The sequence below is a fragment of the Epinephelus lanceolatus genome, chromosome 21 (genome assembly GCF_041903045.1).
Source record: "Epinephelus lanceolatus isolate andai-2023 chromosome 21, ASM4190304v1, whole genome shotgun sequence".
NCBI lineage: Eukaryota > Metazoa > Chordata > Actinopteri > Perciformes > Serranidae > Epinephelus > Epinephelus lanceolatus.
The window spans coordinates 6,165,807-6,189,409 of NC_135754.1; the positions used below are offsets into that span (position 1 = coordinate 6,165,807).

At 40.6% G+C, this 23,603-nt stretch overlaps 1 protein-coding gene across 2 annotated transcripts; it reads left to right on the forward strand.

Moving 5' to 3' along the window:
• The first annotated feature begins 165 nt into the window (after positions 1-165).
• mbtd1 (mbt domain containing 1) lies at positions 166-23,522 on the forward strand. Of its 2 annotated transcripts, XM_033610679.2 has the most exons (17): positions 166-340; positions 2,634-2,838; positions 2,980-3,113; positions 3,204-3,318; positions 3,409-3,491; positions 3,578-3,695; positions 4,835-4,969; positions 5,053-5,141; positions 5,397-5,631; positions 7,479-7,534; positions 9,254-9,358; positions 9,499-9,646; positions 16,644-16,726; positions 18,554-18,788; positions 20,732-20,803; positions 22,687-22,842; positions 23,268-23,522. In XM_033610679.2, exons 1-17 carry the CDS (start codon positions 320-322, stop codon positions 23,384-23,386), a joined length of 2,109 nt encoding a protein of 702 aa, XP_033466570.1. In that variant the 5' UTR covers positions 166-319; the 3' UTR covers positions 23,387-23,522. The 2 variants fall into 2 exon arrangements, with proteins under 2 accessions (XP_033466570.1, XP_033466571.1); XM_033610680.2 differs by lacking the exon at positions 22,687-22,842.
• The last annotated feature ends 81 nt before the right edge of the window (positions 23,523-23,603 follow it).

A 23,603-nucleotide genomic window follows, 5' to 3' on the forward strand; every position in this document is an offset into this window, starting at 1 on the left:
CAGGAGTTATATGGAGAAGTTTTAGAAGTCTATTTTGTTATAATTGTGTCTTACACTGAGGAAGCCATTCATTCATTTCCATCTCTGAGTCCACTGTTTTGTTTCTGTGGGTCGATGACCTCCATTCTGTATTGACCAATCGCATGAAAGTAGGTTACGCTCGCACATGCGCAGAGACATCAGAGTAATTTGTTGATATCCTGTCTGGTAGTATTCATTTTAAACTTTGGTATTTCAAAGCCAAATTTATCCCCAGCATAGGGGTTTAATTTGCATTGGGCAGCACAGTTAACAAGAACGTTATCTATATGAAGGGCTGATGGAAGACACACGGGATTTGGTGAGTGAATTTGAAACATTTTAGGGCCGCGAGCCTTTCGATTTCCAGAGGATTCGCTGAAGCTAGCGCTGCTCCTTTGTTGTTATCTGTTTATGGTAGCTAGCTAGTGGCTCAGCTACAGCCAGCGTTAAATATTAGCAAGCTCTCCAGAAATAACAAGTTAAGAAATAAATTAACCACTCACTTGTTTTAACTATATGTGTGACGGTGCAAGTTTGCCACGTTCGTGAAAAGTGTGGTATGCATTTGTGGACACACTGGAAAAACAGGTTTCCGCTAGCTAGACGTGCTAACGCTAGTTAGCATTAAGAGCTATTTTTATTAGGCCACCCCTTATTTAAGCCTATGCATTGGCTTGCTTTCTTGTTTTGTACATGTTACATTCAGCTTAGTATGTTTTCACTGGCAGGAGCACTGTCTTTTCTCTTAGCATTGCAAGTTAAATTATTTATTTTAGCGCAGCTAGTTGGGATGTCACCTGTGATGCTCAGAAGAGGAAGTAGACAGGCTATGTCAACAGTAAACATTTTAATATTGTTCCGGATCATGTACACCTTACTAGCAAGTGTTGTATTATGTATTGAATTTTCAGATATCCACGGCAATAATTATAGTATGATTTTACAGGGGTTTGCTCTAAACATCGTTATTATTTATTTATTTTAAAAATTTTACTGGGTTCTCCGGCCAGCTTCACAGGTCACGTTTAATTACTTCTTTACTTGTCAAGTACGAATGCATTGACTATTGCTTCATATGTAAAATGCAAAGTAGATGCAATGCATATAGATTTGTAGACACGGCTAATTTGTAACTTCTGTCTCTGGTTAGGCTGTTAAAATCAAAACAGGAAGTGTAGGGTTACTGTGCTTGGAGTAATACTATACAATAATACAATTCAACACACAGTCAAATAGGGGCAAAGACTTTGTGAAAGTGAAGACCAAAATAAGAACAGACTACATTTACCATTGACTGTGTTATATATGTTTGAGGTGTGTGTGTGTGTGTGTGTGTGTGTATGTGTTCATGCCCACACATGTATGTCCATTCATTGTGCTTAATGGGCATGCATGTGTTTGTATGTGTATATGTGATCAAAGATTGTAGCCTGAACAATTAATGGTCACATTACAAATCAGATGACATGTTAAAGGGACTGAAAAAATATTGTTAAGAGAAAAACTGCAAATGCACAGTAGTTACTAATAAAAACTTAAAAATAATTAGAATAATTAGCTATTTTAAAAACCATTGCCTGTTCTAAGAGTATTTAAGAACTATGAACTAACAATAACATAACACATAACATAGCCTAACAATAAAGTCAATAGCAAGTGTAATTCTACTACCCAACATTCATCTCATAAATATTACATTTCATAAGATAATGAGATACAGTTAATGTAAGAGTACAACAGATGATGAGTTGATTTAGACTGCATAAAGATACTACAAATGTCAAGTACAAAATATGTGAATATTCTCATGATCAAAAACTAGTAGAAAACAGTAGAGTAGTGAGTAGATATAAAATAAACCTGTGTCAGTAAGGAAGCGGAGGGAAAGGGCTTGTTCCAAGAGGAGTTAAGTGCCTCAACTTTACCTACATTTGAGGTCACTTGCACAGAAACAATGTAGGTTCAAGTACAACTCACAAAAAATGACTAAAATCTAATGCCTCATTGAACACATAGCTCCAAGGAGTTGAGAGTATATATCCAATATGCTTCCCTTTACAATAACTGATTTATGAGAGCGACACCGTTAGGGTTAGGAGTGACTCTCTAAATACCTGTGTCTTTCATTAGCATGATCCATGTTTTCATTTCTTAAAGCTGCTTCATGTTTAGCTGTTCTCAGCTACATATTACACTTGTTTGACCCACGTGTATGAAGCCACAAAGATATATTTGGGCTCTGGGTGGTTGTCAGAGACAACTTTAAGACTTTATTGACTTTACAAAACTTAATTCATCCCACATCCAAGAAGTTCACACGTTACAGCAGCTCAAGAGTCAGAAGCAAGTTAAAGATAAAAGGAGGGAAAGTGATTGAGTGTTAAAAAAGGATAAAAAAATATTACAAAAATACAAATTGGATAAAATGAAAATAAAATAATGTAAAATCTATTTACACAATAGATGCCTTTTACTACAAGACAAACAAGAAATTTAAAGATATCGCCTTCAATTTTGGGAAGCTGTGGTGGAAAAATTCATAATTGGTAGTTGCTGCCTTAAAGTATTAATTTCATTCAGACTGTCTTTTTGTCATTTCCTTGATTGCACAGGCTGAACGCACCCCACGTTCAGAGCGGAAGCGGAGAGACTCGTTCGGGATGTTTGATGGCTATGACAGCTGCAGCGAGGAGTCTACCAGCAGCTCCAGCTCAGAGGACAGCGAGGATGAGGTGGTGCCTTCCATCCCTGCTAGTCTGCCCATCATCAAGAACAATGGTCAAGTCTACACTTACCCTGATGGCAAGGCTGGAATGGGTCAGTACATGGGAATGTTTCTGAAACATGCTTTGTGTGGTCCTGTGGAATATAATCCTGCGTGTGAGAAACAAGAATTCGCCAGCTTGTTGATGATTTTAACGGATTATATGTGTCTGTTTCGTGGTCTCTGTTTCTCAGCCACTTGTGAGATGTGTGGGATGGTTGGAGTACGAGATGCTTTTTACTCAAAAACCAAGCGCTTCTGCAGCGTGTCCTGTTCTAGGAGTTATTCCTCAAATTCCAAAAAAGCTAGCATCTTGGCAAGACTCCAGGTAACTGCACTGTAAGACCACAACAACAAATGTTTTAAGATTAAACCCATATTATTACACAAATATTGATGTCTGTGTCAATTTTGCAAGGGCAAACCACCAACAAAAAAGGCAAAAGTCTTACAAAAACAGCCTCTCATGGCGAAGCTGGCTGCTTACGCCCAGTACCAAGCAAGTCAGCAGAACCAGGCCAAATCAAAAGCAGGTATGTTAACAAAAAAACAGTATTAATAGGGTAACAATGCTGCTCTGTTAAGATATAATACAGTTTTACACTGTTTCCTGTGCCTGACAGTGGTCCCTGCAGAGAGCTTTGACTGGGGTCGCTATATCTGTAGCAATAACACAATCGGAGCTCCAGTCAGCTGTTTCAAGCATGTAAGTAAAGACTGGAGTTGAATAGGTAGAGACCACATCTGTTGGCTTCTTGAATGAATGACTTCACGACTTCCTCTCTGCTTCAGGTCCCTATGGGGACATGCTGGGGAGACATAGAAGAAGGAGTGAGGATCGAAGTGCCCAACTCTGACACCAACCTCTCCACTAAAGTGTACTGGATAGCAGAAATCATTAAGCTAGCAGGTAAGGCTGCTTCTTTAGATAACTAAAGGGCAGGTTCATCTTCCTTCTTTTCCATGTTTTCCAAAAAGCTGTTAAATAGTTAGAGTGCTGATGTCCTCCCCTCACTTAACCCCATAACTGACAGTGTAAGCATGGAGAAAGAGGAAAAGTGTTAGCTTGGAAGATTTGAGCTTGGAGGTGGAAGATGGGGCTATTTTTTTATTATTAAACCTTTATTTAACTAGGAACATATTGAGATTCAAATATAATTCTGCATTTGTACTGAAAAAACTAATTTATAGGTCCATAGCCAATATATTATCTACAGTGGACGATGATCACGTTAGTCTGGTTCCAAAAGTCACATAATAACAGGAACTAACTAATCGATCAGAAACAGCAGTTGACCAGCAACTCATTGTGTCCTTTGAGGTGAAATTACAGTTTCTGTCAAAGGAGTTTGTGCAGAGGCTGTTTCGGCGCTGTTATTAACTCCAATGCAGGCTTAAAGGCGAGACAACTTTGTACCCCCATTCCACGATTGGCGAGTCGGCATAACAGCATGAAATTCCTGCCTTGAAAAGGCAGTGTAAATAGGAATTTTGTCCGTTTTTCCTGGCACTTCCACAACGGCCACAGCTGGTCAGACCTAAAGATATCCAGCATCTGTCTCAACAGGGAGCAAGAACCAGCCAGTTCGATCATGTTATGCCATGACCGTGGCCTTTTTCAGGTTTCAATAAATTAAACGTCCAACATTGTTACCCGAATTTTATGTAAAATAAACACGATGAAACCCTTTAAGTCACAGTTTATTATACCCAATGATGATCTAGTGGTAGTAATGTGTTGTACAATGTATTTTCTGTACCATGTTAGGTGGATTGATGTATGTGGGGCTGAGAATTTGTCCACAGCTCGAATGCACTGATGTGCATTAATTTCGAGCCCTGGACACTGACTTGCACATAATCCACACTGAGGTAAACTTAAGCATGAATACTGAGCAACCGAGCATACTGCATCGGATGATGACCATGTGATAGGGTAAATATACGTCTATTAAGGCAAGCAGTTGGACCTTGAGTGGACATTGGTTTGACTGCATCCAGTGTCAAGAATGAGCAGTCAAAACAACCATGTTTTTTGTTGTTGTGTAGGGTTCAAGGCTCTCCTGCGATATGAGGGCTTTGACAACGACACCAGTAAGGACTTCTGGTGTAATCTCTGCATCCCTGAGGTGCACCCAGTGGGATGGTGCGCCTCAAGTGGCAAACCTCTTGTACCTCCAAAAAGTGAGTCATGTGCCAAACGTCTTGACAGTTTTGTACTTGGGTGGTTGGTGGTAATTGTTGTTGCTGTTATTTTTTTCTTGCAGGCATACAGCATAAGTACTCTAACTGGAAAGTCTTTCTTGTGAAGCGTCTCACTGGAGCTAAAACACTGCCACCTGACTTTAATGCCAAGGTGAGACCCACAAATGCATCAGAATTTTAACGATACTGTTTTTGATGGCCGGTTCCAATTTTTTTAAATCTGACTAAGACAGTAGCTTATATTTTTAGCATAATCATTTCCAAATGTGATGATTTAAATGATTTCAGAAAGGATCTGAAAAACGTATTTTACGTTGACTTTAAATGTCCCAGAAGCACCCACTGTGATATTATTCAATCCTTTGTCTTTGTCTTTGTTATATTCATGCATGATATGTCACCATAGGTACATGAGAACATGCAGTTCCCCTTTAAGAAGCTGATGCGGGTAGAGGTGGTGGATAAGAACTACCTGTGCCGGACACGGGTGGCGCTGGTGGAGCAGGTAATCGGAGGCCGCCTCAGGCTGGTCTATGAGGAGAGCGAGGACGGGTCAGACGACTTCTGGTGCCACATGTACAGCCCCCTCATCCATAATATAGGCTGGTCGCGCAGCATCGGACACCGCTTCAAACGATCTGGTGAGTTTGATCGGAGCCAGTAACACTTACGTATAAGCAGTGTTTGTGTCTAGGGTTTTAGGACAACTGGTAGAGACCGTTTCACTGCGAAACTGTGGCTGGGGCAACAGCTTTGGTGTCTGTTTACTTCCTGTCAGCTTCCGCATTAACAAACATGTCAACAGGAAATACACTGGGGCCTGTGTAGAATGTTGCAGAGTAAGCAGAGTGTGATAAACACAGAGGGTGCAAAACAGTGAAGATGTTGAATACTGTATTTAAAGATATGTATTGTTTTGACATATTTAATTTGTTTCTGTTTTTGCTATTAGCGGGATTATAATGTATTGATCACTCAGCATGTAACAAGTTTAACAATAAGAAAAAGCTTTAAAGGATAATGCTGGTGAGATTCTATATTTTTGTTAATGTCAACAAATTCTGTCTGTCAGTGCTTTTTCCCTTCCCCACCCTGTGGCTCTCTGACACAACAGAAATGTACAGGGACGTAAACCTCTTTAAAATAACTCAGAACTATATAGTTTCATTTTTCAAAACAGGTTAGTTATTTCTCAAAACAGCTAGTCACTTGGTGACCTGGTTTTTAGTGAAATGATGCATTTGTTGGGGACTGCTTCAAGGCAGAAGGATTACATTCAGTTGATTCTTAATAAATACAGGGCTCAAGCTCACCCTGCAGTGTCTAAGCCAAAGCCAACATATCCATATTGACATCATCATGGTTTTCTCTGATGTGAAAATGCTTCGTCAGGGACACAGAAGACATTTACAACTGATTTCACATGTTGAGTAGTACTGACGAGAAAATTGACTAGCTCTAGAAAAACTTTATTTTAGGCTGCAGTTTAAAATCTGCACTGACTTCCTACTCTGATTATCCTTCAAGTGCTGTAACTAAAAGCATTGTAGCTGCTGTCTGTTAATGACAATTACTCTTCTGCTCATATCGGATCCAATCAATTTCTTTTCTCGTTACACCGTGTTCCCTGAAACTCAGCTCATTCTCAGCTTCTACTGTCTGTAGGCTCTAATTCAGGGATGCTGGACTTGCTTTGACTGGGGGCCACTTTTGTAAAATGACAGAAGGCATGGGGCCAGTTAATAAACAATTATTGATATATATTTTTATAATCAAGCTCTAATTTTATACTATTTTTATTGCAATCTGGCACCTTATTTGAATTCAGAATACGAAATAAAAATTCCTAGTGTGAATGAATTTATTTTAATTGTGAAATAGAAAATGGTCTGCAGGCCACCCGCAACCCCGTTCTGGGCCAAGTTGAGTATCACTCATAGACTGTAGAGATAATGGACTTAGCTACTGTGACATCACCCACTGGTTTGCGGACTACTGTTTTGAAGCCTCAACTTCAAGGTTTCGGGCGCTGCCATTCTGGCTTTTTGGAGCCAGAAGTGACCATACTGGGGCAAAAAGTTGGAGTTGTGGAGGAGTTAGGGGTAGATGTGACTGAAAATCAGAGGACACTGTCAGCAGACAGCCCGTCACTGAAAGTGGCTTGCACTTATTTATGTATAACATTAGGACTTGACTGTGAACAGATGAGTTACATAAAAATTTACCCCTGTAAAGTTGTCATGAAGGGGGAATTAGCTAAAGAGACTGAAACTGTTTTTTTGTACCAGGCTGTAAACATATTCATAGGGGTCCATAGAGATTGGCCATTCAAGGAACTGCAGTCTATGGGTGTTGGCTTCATATTTCACCCCTGAAGGTTGCCGCTTGGTATCAATGCTCAGTGCGGTTTTATGCTCTAAAGCATGTATGTTGCTGAAGCATCTTTAGCCCAGGCAAGTAACTTTGATCTGTCCTGTGTATTTTTCAGATGCTACGAAGAAAACTGAGGGTCAAGTTGATGCTCCTGCACCGTTCTTCCAGAAGGTAGTACAGAGCAACTGTGTTTTATTTTTTTTTTTTTATTTGTTTTTTCTACCCTAAATTCCTCTTTTAAGAAAGAGTCTTACAACTGTGCATTGGTATGCAGGTATGTCATTATCAGACATTGCATAGCTGGGCACTGTGGTTCATACATGGATAACCATGTTATTCTAAATAGATGATGATTTGACAAATCTGGATTAGAGCTGCAAAGATTATTTGATTGTCAACTATAAAATTAACAGTCAACTAATTTGATGATCAATTAAAAAGTTTGAGTAATTTTCTATGAAAATAAGTCAAAATTCTCTGATCCTAGTTTCTCAAATGTAAATATTTTCTTGTTTCTTTACCCCTTTTTGTCAGTAAAGTGAATATCTTTGAGTTGTGGACAAAACAAGACATTTTAGGATTTCGTCTTTGGTTTTGAGAGTGATCTGACTGATTGATATTTTTTACCATTTTATTTCATAGACCAAACAACTATTCAGTTAACTGACACAATAATCAACAGATCAATTGACAATAAAAGCAATCAGTATCCAGCTGTAGCCTGGATTTTTTGGTTCTTCAAAGCTTAAAGCAAAAACGTATGGTATTTAATTTGCCATCAGAATGGAAATTTATCACTGGAACACTAAATCTTATTAAGATATTAATTATTTTCTGCATGATTAAAACTGCCTTTTGAGAGATTTTAGTTAAGTTTCATTTCCATCACAGGCTCATAAATATCACTGAAATATCTTGTATGTCCATCGAGGAGAACCTCACCAATCATGGAAGCTAGAGCAAACTAAAAGCTAAAAGAAAAGCTAAAACAAAATAATGCCTGTAACAACACAGGAACACACACACACAAAATGAGACTTGTGTTCCTCAATCTGTTGTCCCAGTGCTTGCTAGGAGGGCTCCCAACACTCCTACCTTGTCTTGAACTCTAATGTTGCCTTTATTTCAAATTAAGAGCACACTGTTACTCACGATAACGTCATCCATGATTAACAAATCATTCATCAAACTGTTTTCAAGGAACCACACACAATGGATGAGAATTGACAGGATTAATTTCGCCTGATAACGGAATGTTAAACCACAGTTAGGCTAACAGGGCCCTGGTATTTAACTGATGCTGTGTGTTTTTTTTTCGTTCTTCTGTACGAGTAAAAAACCTGGTAGACATTTAGATCTAATCTATTTGACTGTTTTCCACAGCCCTTTAAAAATGTGAGACTTCCATACCCAGCAAGCAGTAGTCGTGATTTAAACGCATTGGCTATATTTAGCTCCGATTTAGTCTAGCTACATGTAACCCAAATCTAGCCGATTTAATTTTGAAATTGATTAAATGTAATTTTCGCCATTACAGATGGCGTGAGGTATGATATTCAATCACATATGGAGAGTCAACAGTAATTAAAATATGTTTATCTCCATTTTTTGGACATGGTCTCTACATAGCTGTATAATTGATGACATCTACACTTTGGCCATGGTTAGACATCTACCAAATTTTCACTGACAGTCCAAATTCAGCCGTGATTTAGCCTAGACGTCAGGTCTTCATGTAGACGGCTATTAGACGTTTTTTAAACTAAAAAATGCTTGCTGGGTAGTGTAGCAGTTTTATACGTGTCTAAGTGATGTCATTATTATGACATTTTCAATCCTCATTCAAATAATAATCCTCTATTTGTCTTTTTGTGTCTGAATGTGTATCAGGTGAGAGATGTGGACCAGAGTGGGGAATGGTTCAAAGACGGGATGAAGTTAGAAGCCATCGACCCCCTCAACCTCTCAGCTATATGTGTAGCCACTGTAAGAAAGGTCAGTGCGTTTCTGGACTCTGCAAACATTTCACCACCTGACATTAATGCGGAATAAAAGGATTAGTTCTTGTTGTTTATGCCCAAATGCCTTTGACTCGGCCGCTTCAGACTGACTCCAGCTATTGTGGTTTTCTGTAGGTGTTGGCAGACGGGTACCTCATGATCGGGATCGACGGTTCGGAGGCAGTGGATGGATCAGACTGGTTCTGCTACCATGGCACCTCCCCCTCCATCTACCCTGTCGGCTTCTGTGAAATCAACAACATTGAACTCACGCCCCCTAGAGGTACTGTACACTCTGATTATTGTTTCTTTGAGCTCTTAATAAATGTAAACGGGCATTTGATCCCATTGAGAGGACCACAGATTTATGGAAGATTTAAAATGCCAAAATAAAACCAATCAAACAAAGAAATTTAGTCAAATACAGTTCACATTGTTATATATACAGTACAGGCCAAAAGTTTGGACACACCTTCTCATTCAATGCGTTTTCTTTATTTTCATGACTATTTACATTGTAGATTCTCACTGAAGGCATCAAAACTATGAATGAACACATGTGGAGTTATGTACTTAACAAAAAAAGGTGAAATCACTGAAAACATGTTTTATATTCTAGTTTCTTCAAGATAGCCACCCTTTGCTCTGATTACTGCTTTGCACACTCTTGGCATTCTCTCCATGAGCTTCAAGAGGTAGTCACCTGAAATGGTTTCCACTTCACAGGTGTGCCTTATCAGGGTTAATTAGTGGAATTTCTTGCTTTATCAATGGGGTTGGGACCATCAGTTGTGTTGTGCAGAAGTCAGGTTAATACACAGCCAACAGCCCTATTGGACAACTGTTAAAATTCATATTATGGCAAGAACCAATCAGCTAACTAAAGAAAAACGAGTGGCCATCATTACTTTAAGAAATGAAGGTCAGTCAGTCCGGAAAATTGCAAAAACTTTAAATGTGTCCCCAAGTGGAGTCGCAAAAACCATCAAGCGCTACAACGAAACTGGCACACATGAGGACCGACCCAGGAAAGGAAGACCAAGAGTCACCTCTGCTTCTGAGGATAAGTTCATCCGAGTCACCAGCCTCAGAAATCGCAAGTTAACAGCAGCTCAGATCAGAGACCAGATGAATGCCACACAGAGTTCTAGCAGCAGACCCATCTCTAGAACAACTGTTAAGAGGAGACTGCGCCAATCAGGCCTTCATGGTCAAATAGCTGCTAGGAAACCACTGCTAAGGAGAGGCAACAAGCAGAAGAGATTTGTTTGGGCCAAGAAACACAAGGAATGGACATTAGACCAGTGGAAATCTGTGCTTTGGTCTGATGAGTCCAAATTTGAGATCTTTGGTTCCAACCGCCGTGTCTTTGTGAGACGCAGAAAAGGTGAACGGATGGATTCCACATGCCTGGTTCCCACTGTGAAGCATGGAGGAGGAGGTGTGATGGTGTGGGGGTGTTTTGCTGGTGACACTGTTGGGGATTTATTCAAAATTGAAGGCACACTGAACCAGCATGGCTACCACAGCATCCTGCAGCGACATGCCATCCCATCCGGTTTGCGTTTAGTTGGACGATCATTTATTTTTCAACAGGACAATGACCCCAAACACACCTCCAGGCTGTGTAAGGGCTATTTGACCAAGAAGGAGAGTGATGGAGTGCTGCGGCAGATGACCTGGCCTCCACAGTCACCGGACCTGAACCCAATCGAGATGGTTTGGGGTGAGCTGGACCGCAGAGTGAAGGCAAAGGGGCCAACAAGTGCTAAACACCTCTGGGAACTCCTTCAAGACTGTTGGAAAACCATTTCAGGTGACTACCTCTTGAAGCTCATCGAGAGAATGCCAAGAGTGTGCAAAGCAGTAATCAGAGCAAAGGGTGGCTATTTTGAAGAAACTAGAATATAAAACATGTTTTCAGTGATTTCACCTTTTTTTGTTAAGTACATAACTCCACATGTGTTCATTCATAGTTTTGATGCCTTCAGTGAGAATCTACAATGTAAATAGTCATGAAAATAAAGAAAACGCATTGAATGAGAAGGTGTGTCCAAACTTTTGACCTGTACTGTATATATATATATATATATATATAGAAGGTGTGTCCAAACTTTTGACCTGTACTGTATATATATATATATATATATATACAGTACAGGCCAAAAGTTTGGACACACCTTCTCATTCAATGCGTTTTCTTTATTTTCATGACTATTTACATTGTAGATTCTCACTGAAGGCATCAAAACTATGAATGAACACGTGGAGTTATGTACTTAACAAAAAAAGGTGAAATAACTGAAAACATGTTTTATATTCTAGTTTCTTCAAAATAGCCACCCTTTGCTCTGATTACTGCTTTGCACACTCTTGGCATTCTCTCCATGAGCTTCAAGAGGTAGTCACCTGAAATGGTTTCCACTTCACAGGTGTGCCTTATCAGGGTTAATTAGTGGAATTTCTTGCTTTATCAATGGGGTTGGGACCATCAGTTGTGTTGTGCAGAAGTCAGGTTAATACACAGCCGACAGCCCTATTGGACAACTGTTAAAATTCATATTACGGCAAGAACCAATCAGCTAACTAAAGAAAAACGAGTGGCCATCATTACTTTAAGAAATGAAGGTCAGTCAGTCCGGAAAATTGCAAAAACTTTAAATGTGTCCCCAAGTGGAGTCGCAAAAACCATCAAGCGCTAAAACGAAACTGGCACACATGAGGACCGACCCAGGAAAGGAAGACCAAGAGTCACCTCTGCTTCTGAGGATAAGTTCATCCGAGTCACCAGCCTCAGAAATCGCAAGTTAACAGCAGCTCAGATCAGAGACCAGATGAATGCCACACAGAGTTCTAGCAGCAGACCCATCTCTAGAACAACTGTTAAGAGGAGACTGCGCCAATCAGGCCTTCATGGTCAAATAGCTGCTAGGAAACCACTGCTAAGGAGAGGCAACAAGCAGAAGAGATTTGTTTGGGCCAAGAAACACAAGGAATGGACATCAGACCAGTGGAAATCTGTGCTTTGGTCTGATGAGTCCAAATTTGAGATCTTTGGTTCCAACCGCCGTGTCTTTGTGAGACGCAGAAAAGGTGAACGGATGGATTCCACATGCCTGGTTCCCACTGTGAAGCATGGAGGAGGAGGTGTGATGGTGTGGGGGTGTTTTGCTGGTGACACTGTTGGGGATTTATTCAAAATTGAAGGCACACTGAACCAGCATGGCTACCACAGCATCTTGCAGCGACATGCCATCCCATCCGGTTTGCGTTTAGTTGGACGATCATTTATTTTTCAACAGGACAATGACCCCAAACACACCTCCAGGCTGTGTAAGGGCTATTTGACCAAGAAGGAGAGTGATGGAGTGCTGCGGCAGATGACCTGGCCTCCACAGTCACCGGACCTGAACCCAATCGAGATGGTTTGGGGTGAGCTGGACCGCAGAGTGAAGGCAAAGGGGCCAACAAGTGCTAAACACCTCTGGGAACTCCTTCAAGACTGTTGGAAAACCATTTCAGGTGACTACCTCTTGAAGCTCATCGAGAGAATGCCAAGAGTGTGCAAAGCAGTAATCAGAGCAAAGGGTGGTTATTTTGAAGAAACTAGAATATAAAACATGTTTTCAGTTATTTCACTTTTTTTTGTTAAGTACATAACTCCACATGTGTTCATTCATAGTTTTGATGCCTTCAGTGAGAATCTACAATGTAAATAGTCATGAGAATAAAGAAAACGCATTGAATGAGAAGGTGTGTCCAAACTTTTGGCCTCTCCTGTATATATATATATATATATTTCCTTTTTATATATGCATTTACTTTGTCATTATGAAATGAAAACCGCAGACTGTATAAAAATAATGGACATAGCCACTGTGATGTCAACCAAGGGTTTGTGGACTAAAGTTTTGAACCCTCAAGTTTTGCATTTCTTTTTTCTTTTTGAGCCAGTAGTGACCATAGAATGGGTGGAGGGTGGAGCTGACTCATGGATTGTTATGACACTTAAACGACAGCCCACCCTTAAATATGTGTAACCTTAAGTCCTGATAAAATGTAAATGGGTGAGTTACACAACCCCGATTCCAAGAAAAGTTAGGATACGAACAAGATTCTGAATCCTTTTGGACATTTAATTAACTGAACACAGTACAGACAAGACATTTAATATTCAAGCTGATAAACTATTGTTTTTTGTAAAAACACACTCTCTGAATTTGATGCCTGTAACATGTTCCAATAAAGTAAAGCAAGGGCATGTTTACCACTTTGTGACATCAATGTTTCTTTAAAAAAAACACAGTAAGTTTTCAGGAATCAAGGACACTCATTTTCAAAGTTTTGAAAGTGAAATTCTTTTCCATTGTTCCTTAATATACAACTTCAGTTGCTAAACGGTCCGAGGTCCTGTTGTTGTATTTTGCGCTACATAACGTGTTACACATTTCCATTGCAAGACAGGTCTGGACTGTAGACAGGCCAATCTAGTACCTGCATTCTTTTACTTTGAAGCCACACTGTTGAAACGCGTGCAGAATGTGTATCATTGTCTTGCTGGAATAAGCAGGGACATCTCTGAAAAAGACGTCACCTGGACAGCGGCATATGTTGCTCCAAAACCTGTATGTACCTTTCAGCATTTATGGAGCCTTCACAGATGTGCAAGTTACCCATGACATCCATCACAGATGCTGGCTTATAACTTTGAGCTGGTAACAATCTGGATGGTCCTTTTCCTCTTTAGCCTGGAGGCCACACCGTCCACGATTTCCAAAAACAATTGGAAATAGGCCCAGAGAAGTCTGCAGTATCTCTGGATGTTGTTGATATATGTCTTTCACTTTGCATGGAGTCTTAACTTGGATTTGTAGATGCAGTGACAAACAGTGTTTTCTGATAGTGGTTTTCCGAAGTATTCCTAAGCCCATGTGCTAATATCCTTTATATAATCATGTTGGCTTTTAATGCAGTGCTGTCTGAGGGGTCAAATGTTATGGGCGTTCATTATTAGTGTTCAGCCTTACACCCTACATGCAGAGATTTCTTCGGATTCTCTGAATGTTTTGATGATGTTATGGATTGTAGATGGTAAAATCCTTAATTCCTTGCAACTGTGCATTGATAAACGTTCTTAAATGGTTGGACTGTGACACATGGTCTTTTTGAGCATTCCACAACTTTTGTTGCTTTTGTTGCCCCTGTTCCAACTTATTCAGAACGTGTTGCAGGCATCAAATTCAGAATGAGAGTACATTAACATAAAGAAATAAAGTTTATCAGTTTGAACATTAAATATCTCGTCTCTGTACTATATTCAACTGAATATAGGTCAAAAGGATTTGCAAATCATTGCATTTTGTTATTTACATTTTACACAGGGTCCCAACTTTTGTGAAATCAGGGTTATACAAAAATTCACCCCACAAGCAGTTGTTATGAACAGGAAAATAAACTTCAGAGATCTAAACCTTTTTTGTACGAGGCTCTCACTATGTTTATTTCTGCAAAGTTGGGCATTTTAACATGGGTGTCTGTGGTGGCTGACTTGCTTTTGGAGCCAGCCTAGAATGGCCATTTTAGGAACAGCAGATTTTTGGCTCATTGACATTGGCTTCGGTTTCCCCCCAGAGGGGCTAAAACCTGCCAATGGTACATACAAAGCACCAGCATTAGTTTTTTTTTTTTAAGGAGAGGCAGGGGAGCTTTGTTCCCACAGTATACTCACACAAAGGCTGTATTGACATTCCTTAAAACAGTAATCAGAAATATAACTAAATGTACAGTCGATAGTAATGTACCTCCGGCTGGTTAGCCACAGGAATTTGTTTGAATATAAAAGGCTGTCTGTCATTGCTGAAACCAGCTTGTGACAGCTCTGCCTATCGACCTGCCCCCAAGCTGTGATTAGAAATAGTTTTTCATTTTGGCATATGGCCAATAGACCCTTCTAGAGTTTGTGAACAGTGATGGTGTACATAGGGCTACACAGACAAAATAGCAGTGGAAGTATGATGATGTATAACAGCTTGTTAAGCTATGCAAGAGCATTAACCACCAAAGATCCCAATGCTATCTAAATAAATTGACTGACTGGCGAACAGTGACTGACTTCCAGATATGTGTACTTGTAGTAAGTGGGTAGATGACAATAGCAATAGGCCCAATATTCAGTGGCCAAATACATACATGTATTTGATAGAGAAACCTAGTGTGTGCACCGGAGAGAAATTACTAGCATACAAGTCACTAGATGGTTCAGACTATGTTATCTGTGGACGCAGAGTTTTGTGTCTTGAAATCAGAAATCTTCCCCAGCCAAAGACAAATACACAAGACCACTATCTATGAGGCTTTGGCTATAATTATTAAACCAAAAGGCTATGTTCCTAAGAGAGACTTGTACCTGCTGGCTTGCTAGGTAGCATAGTTCAGAGCTTGATGACACAGTTGTTATGCAAACAGGAATCCTGTCTGTGTTTTATTGTTACACGATAATCCCTGATTGTGTCCACAGTCCAGTAAGAGTCAACACGTTTAATAAATTGCAGCCATAGACACTGGTGGTTTTTGGCTTTATCAAGTGACCACATTACCTGCTGACTTTGGGCTGAATGTGTTTGTGGTTGCTTGTAGTAACTTATGTAAATGATTGGCGTTAAATAATTCACGCTGAGACAAGTATGTATTTAAAATAGATACAAGTAAAACTGAAGGCTTCTTCAAGGACACCTGCATGGTCTGTCTGTGTTTGTAACAGCTGCTGTCGCTACGAGTAACCATGATGCATTCAGCAGTCACCAGTTAACACACTCTCGTGTTAAACAGAAACACATGTTGCTCCGAAACAGTTGTGATCGTGCTGGCATTCTGTAAAAACTGAGTCTACTATTTGAATATCGATTCTGACAACTGAACATGCATACCAGACATTTTGAATCTGGTAACAGTTTTAATTAAATGTTTAAAGTTTGCTAACTCCTCTGGATGGCTAGGGCAAAACGCAGATATTTTAATGATGCTATAAATGGGTCTATGTGTCTCTATCTCAAAAAAGAACCTGTTCCCTTGCACATCCTGATGAAAACTTATGAATGTGCTTTGCATTTTTATTTTGGCACTTTAGATCTTCCATACAGAGCCTCTATACTATGCTATACCACATTATACTTGAATGTCATTTCTCTTTAGGTGAATTTGTTGGTAAGAAGCAGTCTGATAACATCTTCTTGTTTATGGTTTCATAATGTTCTGGTCTCAACACTGACTCTGTTCCCCAGGGTACACTAAACTGCCATTTAAATGGTTTGACTACCTCAGAGAATCAGGTTCAATAGCTGCTCCCGTCAAGCTCTTTAACAAGGTAGGCTTTATGACTGGTTTCTCCTCTGTGTGTGTGATAAGATTTTCTCATTCTGAGTTCAAAAGTCTGCTGGTATTACTTTTATGGTTACTGATAACAGCAACAGGGTTTCATACCACCACATCTCAAAACAGAAAGCAGCAGGTAAACAGAGCACCATTAAGTTTAGTTGCGTTGGAGGTGTTCCTGTTGCTTTCACTTTTGCAGTAACACCAACAGTATGTTTGTGACAAATCTGGCTTTACTCAAGTTTTTATGCAAACATTTGTTACTGTTATTGGTCACCAAAACCCAATTTTTACCTGTAATGAAAAAACTGGTGTAGCACTGTGTGAATGTGGGTGTTCAGCTGATTTGAGCTTTAGGGACCTTACCAGTGGTTTTGCTTGTTTAAGCAAAATTTAATAGCAAGCAGTCATGTTTTAGCTCTTTAAATATTTTGTCAAATTTCTTATATTTTCACATTGAAAGCAATGCACTCATCTTACTCAGTGCTTTGCCAACCAAACATGCATCCACATTTCTAACTGCTGGTAATAGTGATTTTGTTTTTAAAACAATTATCGTCAGACAAATTTCCACAGCGGAGGTATACATTTCTCCATCTGAGTAGCTCCGTGTTGAATCGGTGAGCAGGACAGTTGTCCAGCCTATAAGTAGGACTAATTGGAAAGTTTTGTGAGTCACACATTTTTGACCAAAACATTCTGCCTAAAAGGGATGCACACCTTTGTCTACTTAACTGTGTCCCTGTAAAGCCCAGTTCAGACCAATGATTTGCAACGAGACAAAACCACTTTAGAACGTTGCAGAGAAAAGTTGCAGTGGTGCGAACTGGCTGTCTGAGCTCGACTCAAGCCGGCTGATGGTGTCACCTGCAATTCAGCTGGTCAAATCTCTGGAGGCTGGTTTTAGAATGTAAAGAACACCACCTGTTTCTACAGCCAATCAGCTTGTAGTGAAGTTTGCTGGTCAAGTCAAAATGACCACAGATGTTACGTTCGCTTGCTGCAGCAAGTGCTCCATTCCGCCGAGCCCTCTGTTTACGCCTTCATGGTGCGCCAGTGTTGGGACAGTGGGTTGCTGCTGCTGCTCGCTGCTTTTAGACAGGATGCCAGCATTGCAGAAGCAAAAGAGGCGTGACAGGCGTGACATGTAACACAACAGCATATGCCTCTAGTGTGACATGTATCATATGCATCTGCAGCACTTTAATAACAATAACAGGGGCAATAACGGTCATTTACTGTCTCTGTTATTTGCCATATGATCTCATCCTGCTCGGAGGGTAAGAAGCTCCCTGACTTCATTGTTTGCCCAATTTCTGGACAGTTTTGGCCGCTGTTCTTCCTTTGATTTAGCAGCTAGTTTTTGAATGTTCTGCAGAGAGTTTTGCGCGTAACACGTTGTCATTATGTCACACCGGAACTGCCCATGATCCCGAACTGCCAGCTGTCCCATAGAAATCAGGATAGCTTGTCATACGTGTAGGTTTATCCAGTGCATCACTGCCCTGTTTTGACTCCCCTACTGGTGGCTACAAAATGTCCAATTCACGTATATGATGAAAGCAGAGTTTGGTGTGTGGTATAACGACACCAGCAGCTGATGCAGCAGGTTGATTCCATGATGTAGCAGTATCCACTCTTCTTCTCTGTCTTGCTCTTCTTGCCTCAGCATCATTTCCTCCTCTGTATACTAAGGATTGCACTGATGGTGGGCAAGTTTCAAGTCATTTTGATAGCTAGCTGACTATTTGCTAATGTGTGTGCTTTTAATTTATGTAAATTAGTTAAATTATTTTCTTAACTCTCCTACATCCTGTAGGAGGTTCCCAATCACGGTTTCCGGCAAGGCATGAAGCTGGAGGCTGTTGATCTAATGGAGCCGCGGCTGGTGTGTGTTGCCACGGTGACGAGAATTGTGCACCGGCTACTGAGGATCCACTTTGACGGCTGGGAGGATGAGTATGACCAGTGGGTGGACTGCGAGTCACCTGACCTCTACCCCGTGGGCTGGTGTCAGCTGACGGGCTACCAGCTCCAACCCCCCGCCTCACAGAGTAAGACCATGATGCATTTCATCGCAGTGATTGTCCAAACTTTTTTGATTGGGGGCCAGATGAGATACTGCAAAAAATAACTGGTGGCCAACTCCCTCTCACATCTTATGGGTTGTTAAAAAAATCACATACAAATAAGACGAACACAACTATTCAACTATCAGTGAAAAGCATTCAACTTTCCACAGCTCCTGAAAGCAGTAGCCCTCACTGATGACTTAATGCTTCTTTGCTGTGGTCATGTTTACTACCTACCAGAAAATGTCTGCTGTTAGGGACCGTTCATGTGCTTGTTTATCATCTGTTTAGGAAAAGTCATTAGTTCCACCTGTATGATAGTCATGCTCATAGACTGTATATAAAGATGGAGGACATGACAGCTCCCAAAAAGTTAAGACAAAACATCTCGATGGCGCCCTGAAGACTGGCTGCAGTATTAGTCATAAACCCCATCCCCTCTATTTTAGAGGATGGGACATGGGCCAAACTAGAAACTCAAAGTACACATCAAATAAATCTTTCCCAAAGATGGATTCTGTCATTTTAGGTAGTTCTTATCATGCTGATGTTCAAGTGTTTGTTTTTCTGATAAGTGGTTATAACTAGAAACTTGATGATAAAAAAGGGGGGTAGATTAAGGTCATGACTGACAGCTCTGTGTGCCAGTCAGTGTCTTCACTATTAATGGTGCTGCTCGCAATGAGCTGGAAGGGTATATGGGTCAGAACTCAAACTGGCTTCAAATGACATCACCAGTGCAAGAAGGCAGCGGCCCTGTCCAGGGCATTTTGTCTTCCTTTTTAGTATAGTGGGGGTAAGTGGAGACCCGTTGTCCATCTTTATATACAGTCAGATGACTGGACTTTGGACATGTCTTCCCTACAGTATAATTGTAGCTTTCATTCAGATCAACTATCCAGCAAAACACTAAACAAAGGAACAAGCACAAAGAAATTAAATTAGAGTCACAACCTGCTTGTAAGCTATAAAAATAGACGGTCCAATTAAGGATGACACTGGTGAGTAAATGCATTAGGGGGTCCACAGGGTTGATTTGACGAATGAGAAGAGGGGTCGGGTGCCCCTCATGCTCACGGTAGCCATTAATCAAGCCCCAGAGGTAAATATCATTACAAATAGATATCATTATTTTCTAACTTGCTGCTGTTCTCCAACAGCGTGCTGCCATCATGGTGAGAAAAAAATGGGGCTCCCTCTCATAAACAAGGTGCCAGATATCATACATACAGCAGCTTTAGTCATAATGGTTCTGTCATGTTTTAATAGAGCCATTACAGAACAAAATACATTACTTTAACAGAACACTCACCCACAAAATGACCAATTTTATATTAAATACTCCCCCTGTGTGTGTTGTGTGAAGAAAACTTTGTTTTTCTGGCTTGTCTCCACAGTGGACAAAGAATCTGAAAACGGAAAAATATTCTAGATGAATAGCAGTAAAAGGGTTCTGTGTTTAACAACAGAAAACTATATCAAAATTGTGTTTACAAACTCTCACACAACTCGTGCAGTATTACTGAAGTCTCATTTATCCAGTTGTGTGCTCGGCACTTTCCAAATACATCCATTTTTACTACATTATGATTTAAAACACCTGCACATATGAGTAGTGCACACAAGAAAGTGTGTGCGTTTGAATTCTGCTAATGCATTTCTATTGAATTGCCCGTGTACACACACCTGTGTTTGTGTTTTATGCAGAAGTGCTAAACTTGTTTAATGAAGATGCATGTTTGTGAAGCACTGAGCATACAACTGGAGTCTTACACATGAACAAGGGGTGCACACAGGCAGCTCAATGGAATGCATTAGCAGAGTTCTAACCCACAGACTTCCCCAGGCATGCTACTTGTATGTAGCATTTTATAATGTCTGTCTGCAAATGTCTCATAGCTTCCTGTCTAATGGTCTTCCCTCAGGTAACAGAGAAATGCCTCAATCTGTGCCCAAGCAGAAGAAAAAGGCCCAGCAGTACAAAGGCCAAAAGAAAAGTGAGTAATCCTTCTTTCACTGTGGATTTGTTTCGCTCCACTCCCTCCTCCGCCTTCTCCTTTCCTCTTCTTCTTACTGTCACTGGCTACACTTGTGGTGGAAACTCTGCTGCTGTCAGATCATCTGCTCGGTGTGTCAAGAATATTTTCACCGGACTTGATGTGTCACACTGCTGGATGTTGTAGAAAGACGAACGTTCTGCCCTTTCCCTTTTCAGTGGGATGGTTATTAACACATAGCCTGCACACTTGGGTGCAAAGTGTTTGAGCTACTTCAGGGCTTTGAGAGCAGAATGGCTGCCAATACGAAAATGAAGTCATTTATTCAAAATGAAATGTCGTTTTTTATTTGTGTGCATGGTGTGTTTGACAAAATCCAAATAAAATGAGTAAAATCCAATTTGCACTTTCATGGTCAAAAATGCATAATTGCAAATTAAAATGAAAGGTTTAAATCACTAAGTTTTCTGCGTACTCATAAATATAACATTACCATAATGATCATGAAATTGAATGTGTAATGGACTTGTGCAACCAAAACTGGAAAATATTATTGCAAACTGATGTTTTGAATTTGAATTATGATATCAGCTCATTTCTAATCGAATGGAAACTTACCTTTCATGGCAATGTTTGTATGGTAATGTATTTTATGAAGAGGCTTCAGAGAACAACCACCACATAAAAGTTTCATTTTCTCATACTTATCTGAACTTGAAAATGAACTAACTTTTACATACGATTATGATTTATGTCTTAATTTTAGTTTTTTTCTAATGAAAATTCCTGTAATAGAAGGATCTTTCGTCAAATCTGTCTAAGTCATTGACTGAAGGAAATAATGGACGTAGCCACCATGACATCACCCATTTGTGTGTGGATTCCCAATTTGAAGCCTTGAGTTTGGCATTTTGGTTGTTGCCGTCTTGGATTTTTGGAGCCAGAAGTGATGATATTTTGATGAGGGGGTGGAGCTAACTCTAACGCTAGCTGCTAGCTTTCTAAAACCAACGTATAGCCTCATACAGCAGTAATCCCTCTGTCATCACTTACCCACTCTCAGTGTGTGGTGATGTTTTTTTCTGCAGAGACTCTGCCCTCTGCCTCTATTCTTCTTATTTTCTGTATTCGGAGCATTTATAGTCGTGTGACCCCACAGTGCTCAGGTGAGGTCGACCTTTGAGGTGCGTTGGCTTAATTTTTCAGCTCTGGGGGCTGCCGCTTGGTCAAAGTCCAACTTTATAAGTTGACCATGATAAAAAAAAAATAACCACTGAAAAGACCATTTCCATTTTACTTTTACTACAAATTAGCAAAAACCAGGAGGAGATTATTCAAAAGTGTAATTTAAACAAGGTCACTGTTGCACATTGTCTTCCAATTTGAAAAAAAGAAATCTTGTTCAGTAAATTTTTTCTTATGGCAATGTTATGCTTAGGTGTAAGGTGGAAAAAAAAAAGTTTTATTATTCTCCTTTTGATGATGATTTTTAGACATAAAAATGAAAATTGGATTTTTACTTTTGTTTTAATTTTGTCATACCTCATGGGCATGCAAATGGAAAATTAAAATTTTAGTAATGTTAAATAATTGAAATATTGGCAGCCACATCCGTTAGGTTCATTTGCTGTAGCCTTGTTCTTGGTTCAGTTTATCTGCTTCCTTGGGTCTGGCAGTCTGATTACAGCTTACCAGGGGCTTATTCAGATGGGCATATCAGTGACAACAGTGTGAGGTTAAATTAAAATGTCACCCTAAGCTGTAACCTTTTTGACTTTCCTTCACAATACATCATCTGAACATCAAGAACGCGTTCTGGTTGAATTGAACCCCTGTGTGTAATAAGCCCCTGGTAGCTTACCCGAGTCTGGCTTGGTGTTTAGAGAGGAAGATTCCGGTTGGTCGACGGCCCTTCAGTCAGGCAGGCAGGAGGAGGAGCAGCTTCTCGGGGGACGAAGAGCAGAGTCCGCCCCCTTACCCTGCCCAGGGGCCCTCTCGGCCCCGACCCCGAACCCACCTCCACCAAACCCACAAATCAGGTAACGTCACACTAATGATAAAACTCCAGCACGGCACCGAGCCTCCTGAGGCTCGACGGCATTTTTAACAGAAGACAATCCTCTGAGTCCCACTCACAGGGCCTCGCTGTGGAGCTGGATGCTGCTGATGCTGCATGTCCTACTCTTAAATCAACCTCACTGTCATTGTTCTCACATGAATATTCCCTCATGTCAGTGAAGGTCTGTACATTTATTTCCACTGCGAAGCAGTCACAAGGCATGTTTGTTTCATTTGATATATTTTTTGAAGTAGTTATCTTGATGCCCATCTTGCATGTGAAGTTAACATTAACACCTGGAACAGAGACAAAGGCTCCTCCAGCATTTCACTCAAAGTTCATGAACACAACTGGCTCATCTGCACTGCTGTTCTCTCTCTCATCTGTCTCTGCCCCCATCTGTAGAGTCTCTCCTGCGAATGAAGGAGGAGACGGCCGAGGTGGACGAGTTTACCTTCTCACAGGGCACCTCTGACCAGGAGAGCAACGGCTCGGGCAGCTACTACATCAAACAGGAGCCCTGAGGTCAGGATGGAGTGGCACCAACCGGGACAGGACGCGCCTCTGGAAAAACCCCAGCAAGGGATCAGGAACATGGAGAGTCAAACTGGCCTGGAATCACACTCAGACCAATGCCACAGGCCTTCTATGGAGTCAGTACAGGAGATGCCGCTGACAAGGAGAAGAGGGTCGCTTTCATGCTTCTGGAACATCCCTCTGAACAGTTTTTTTACCTTGTAG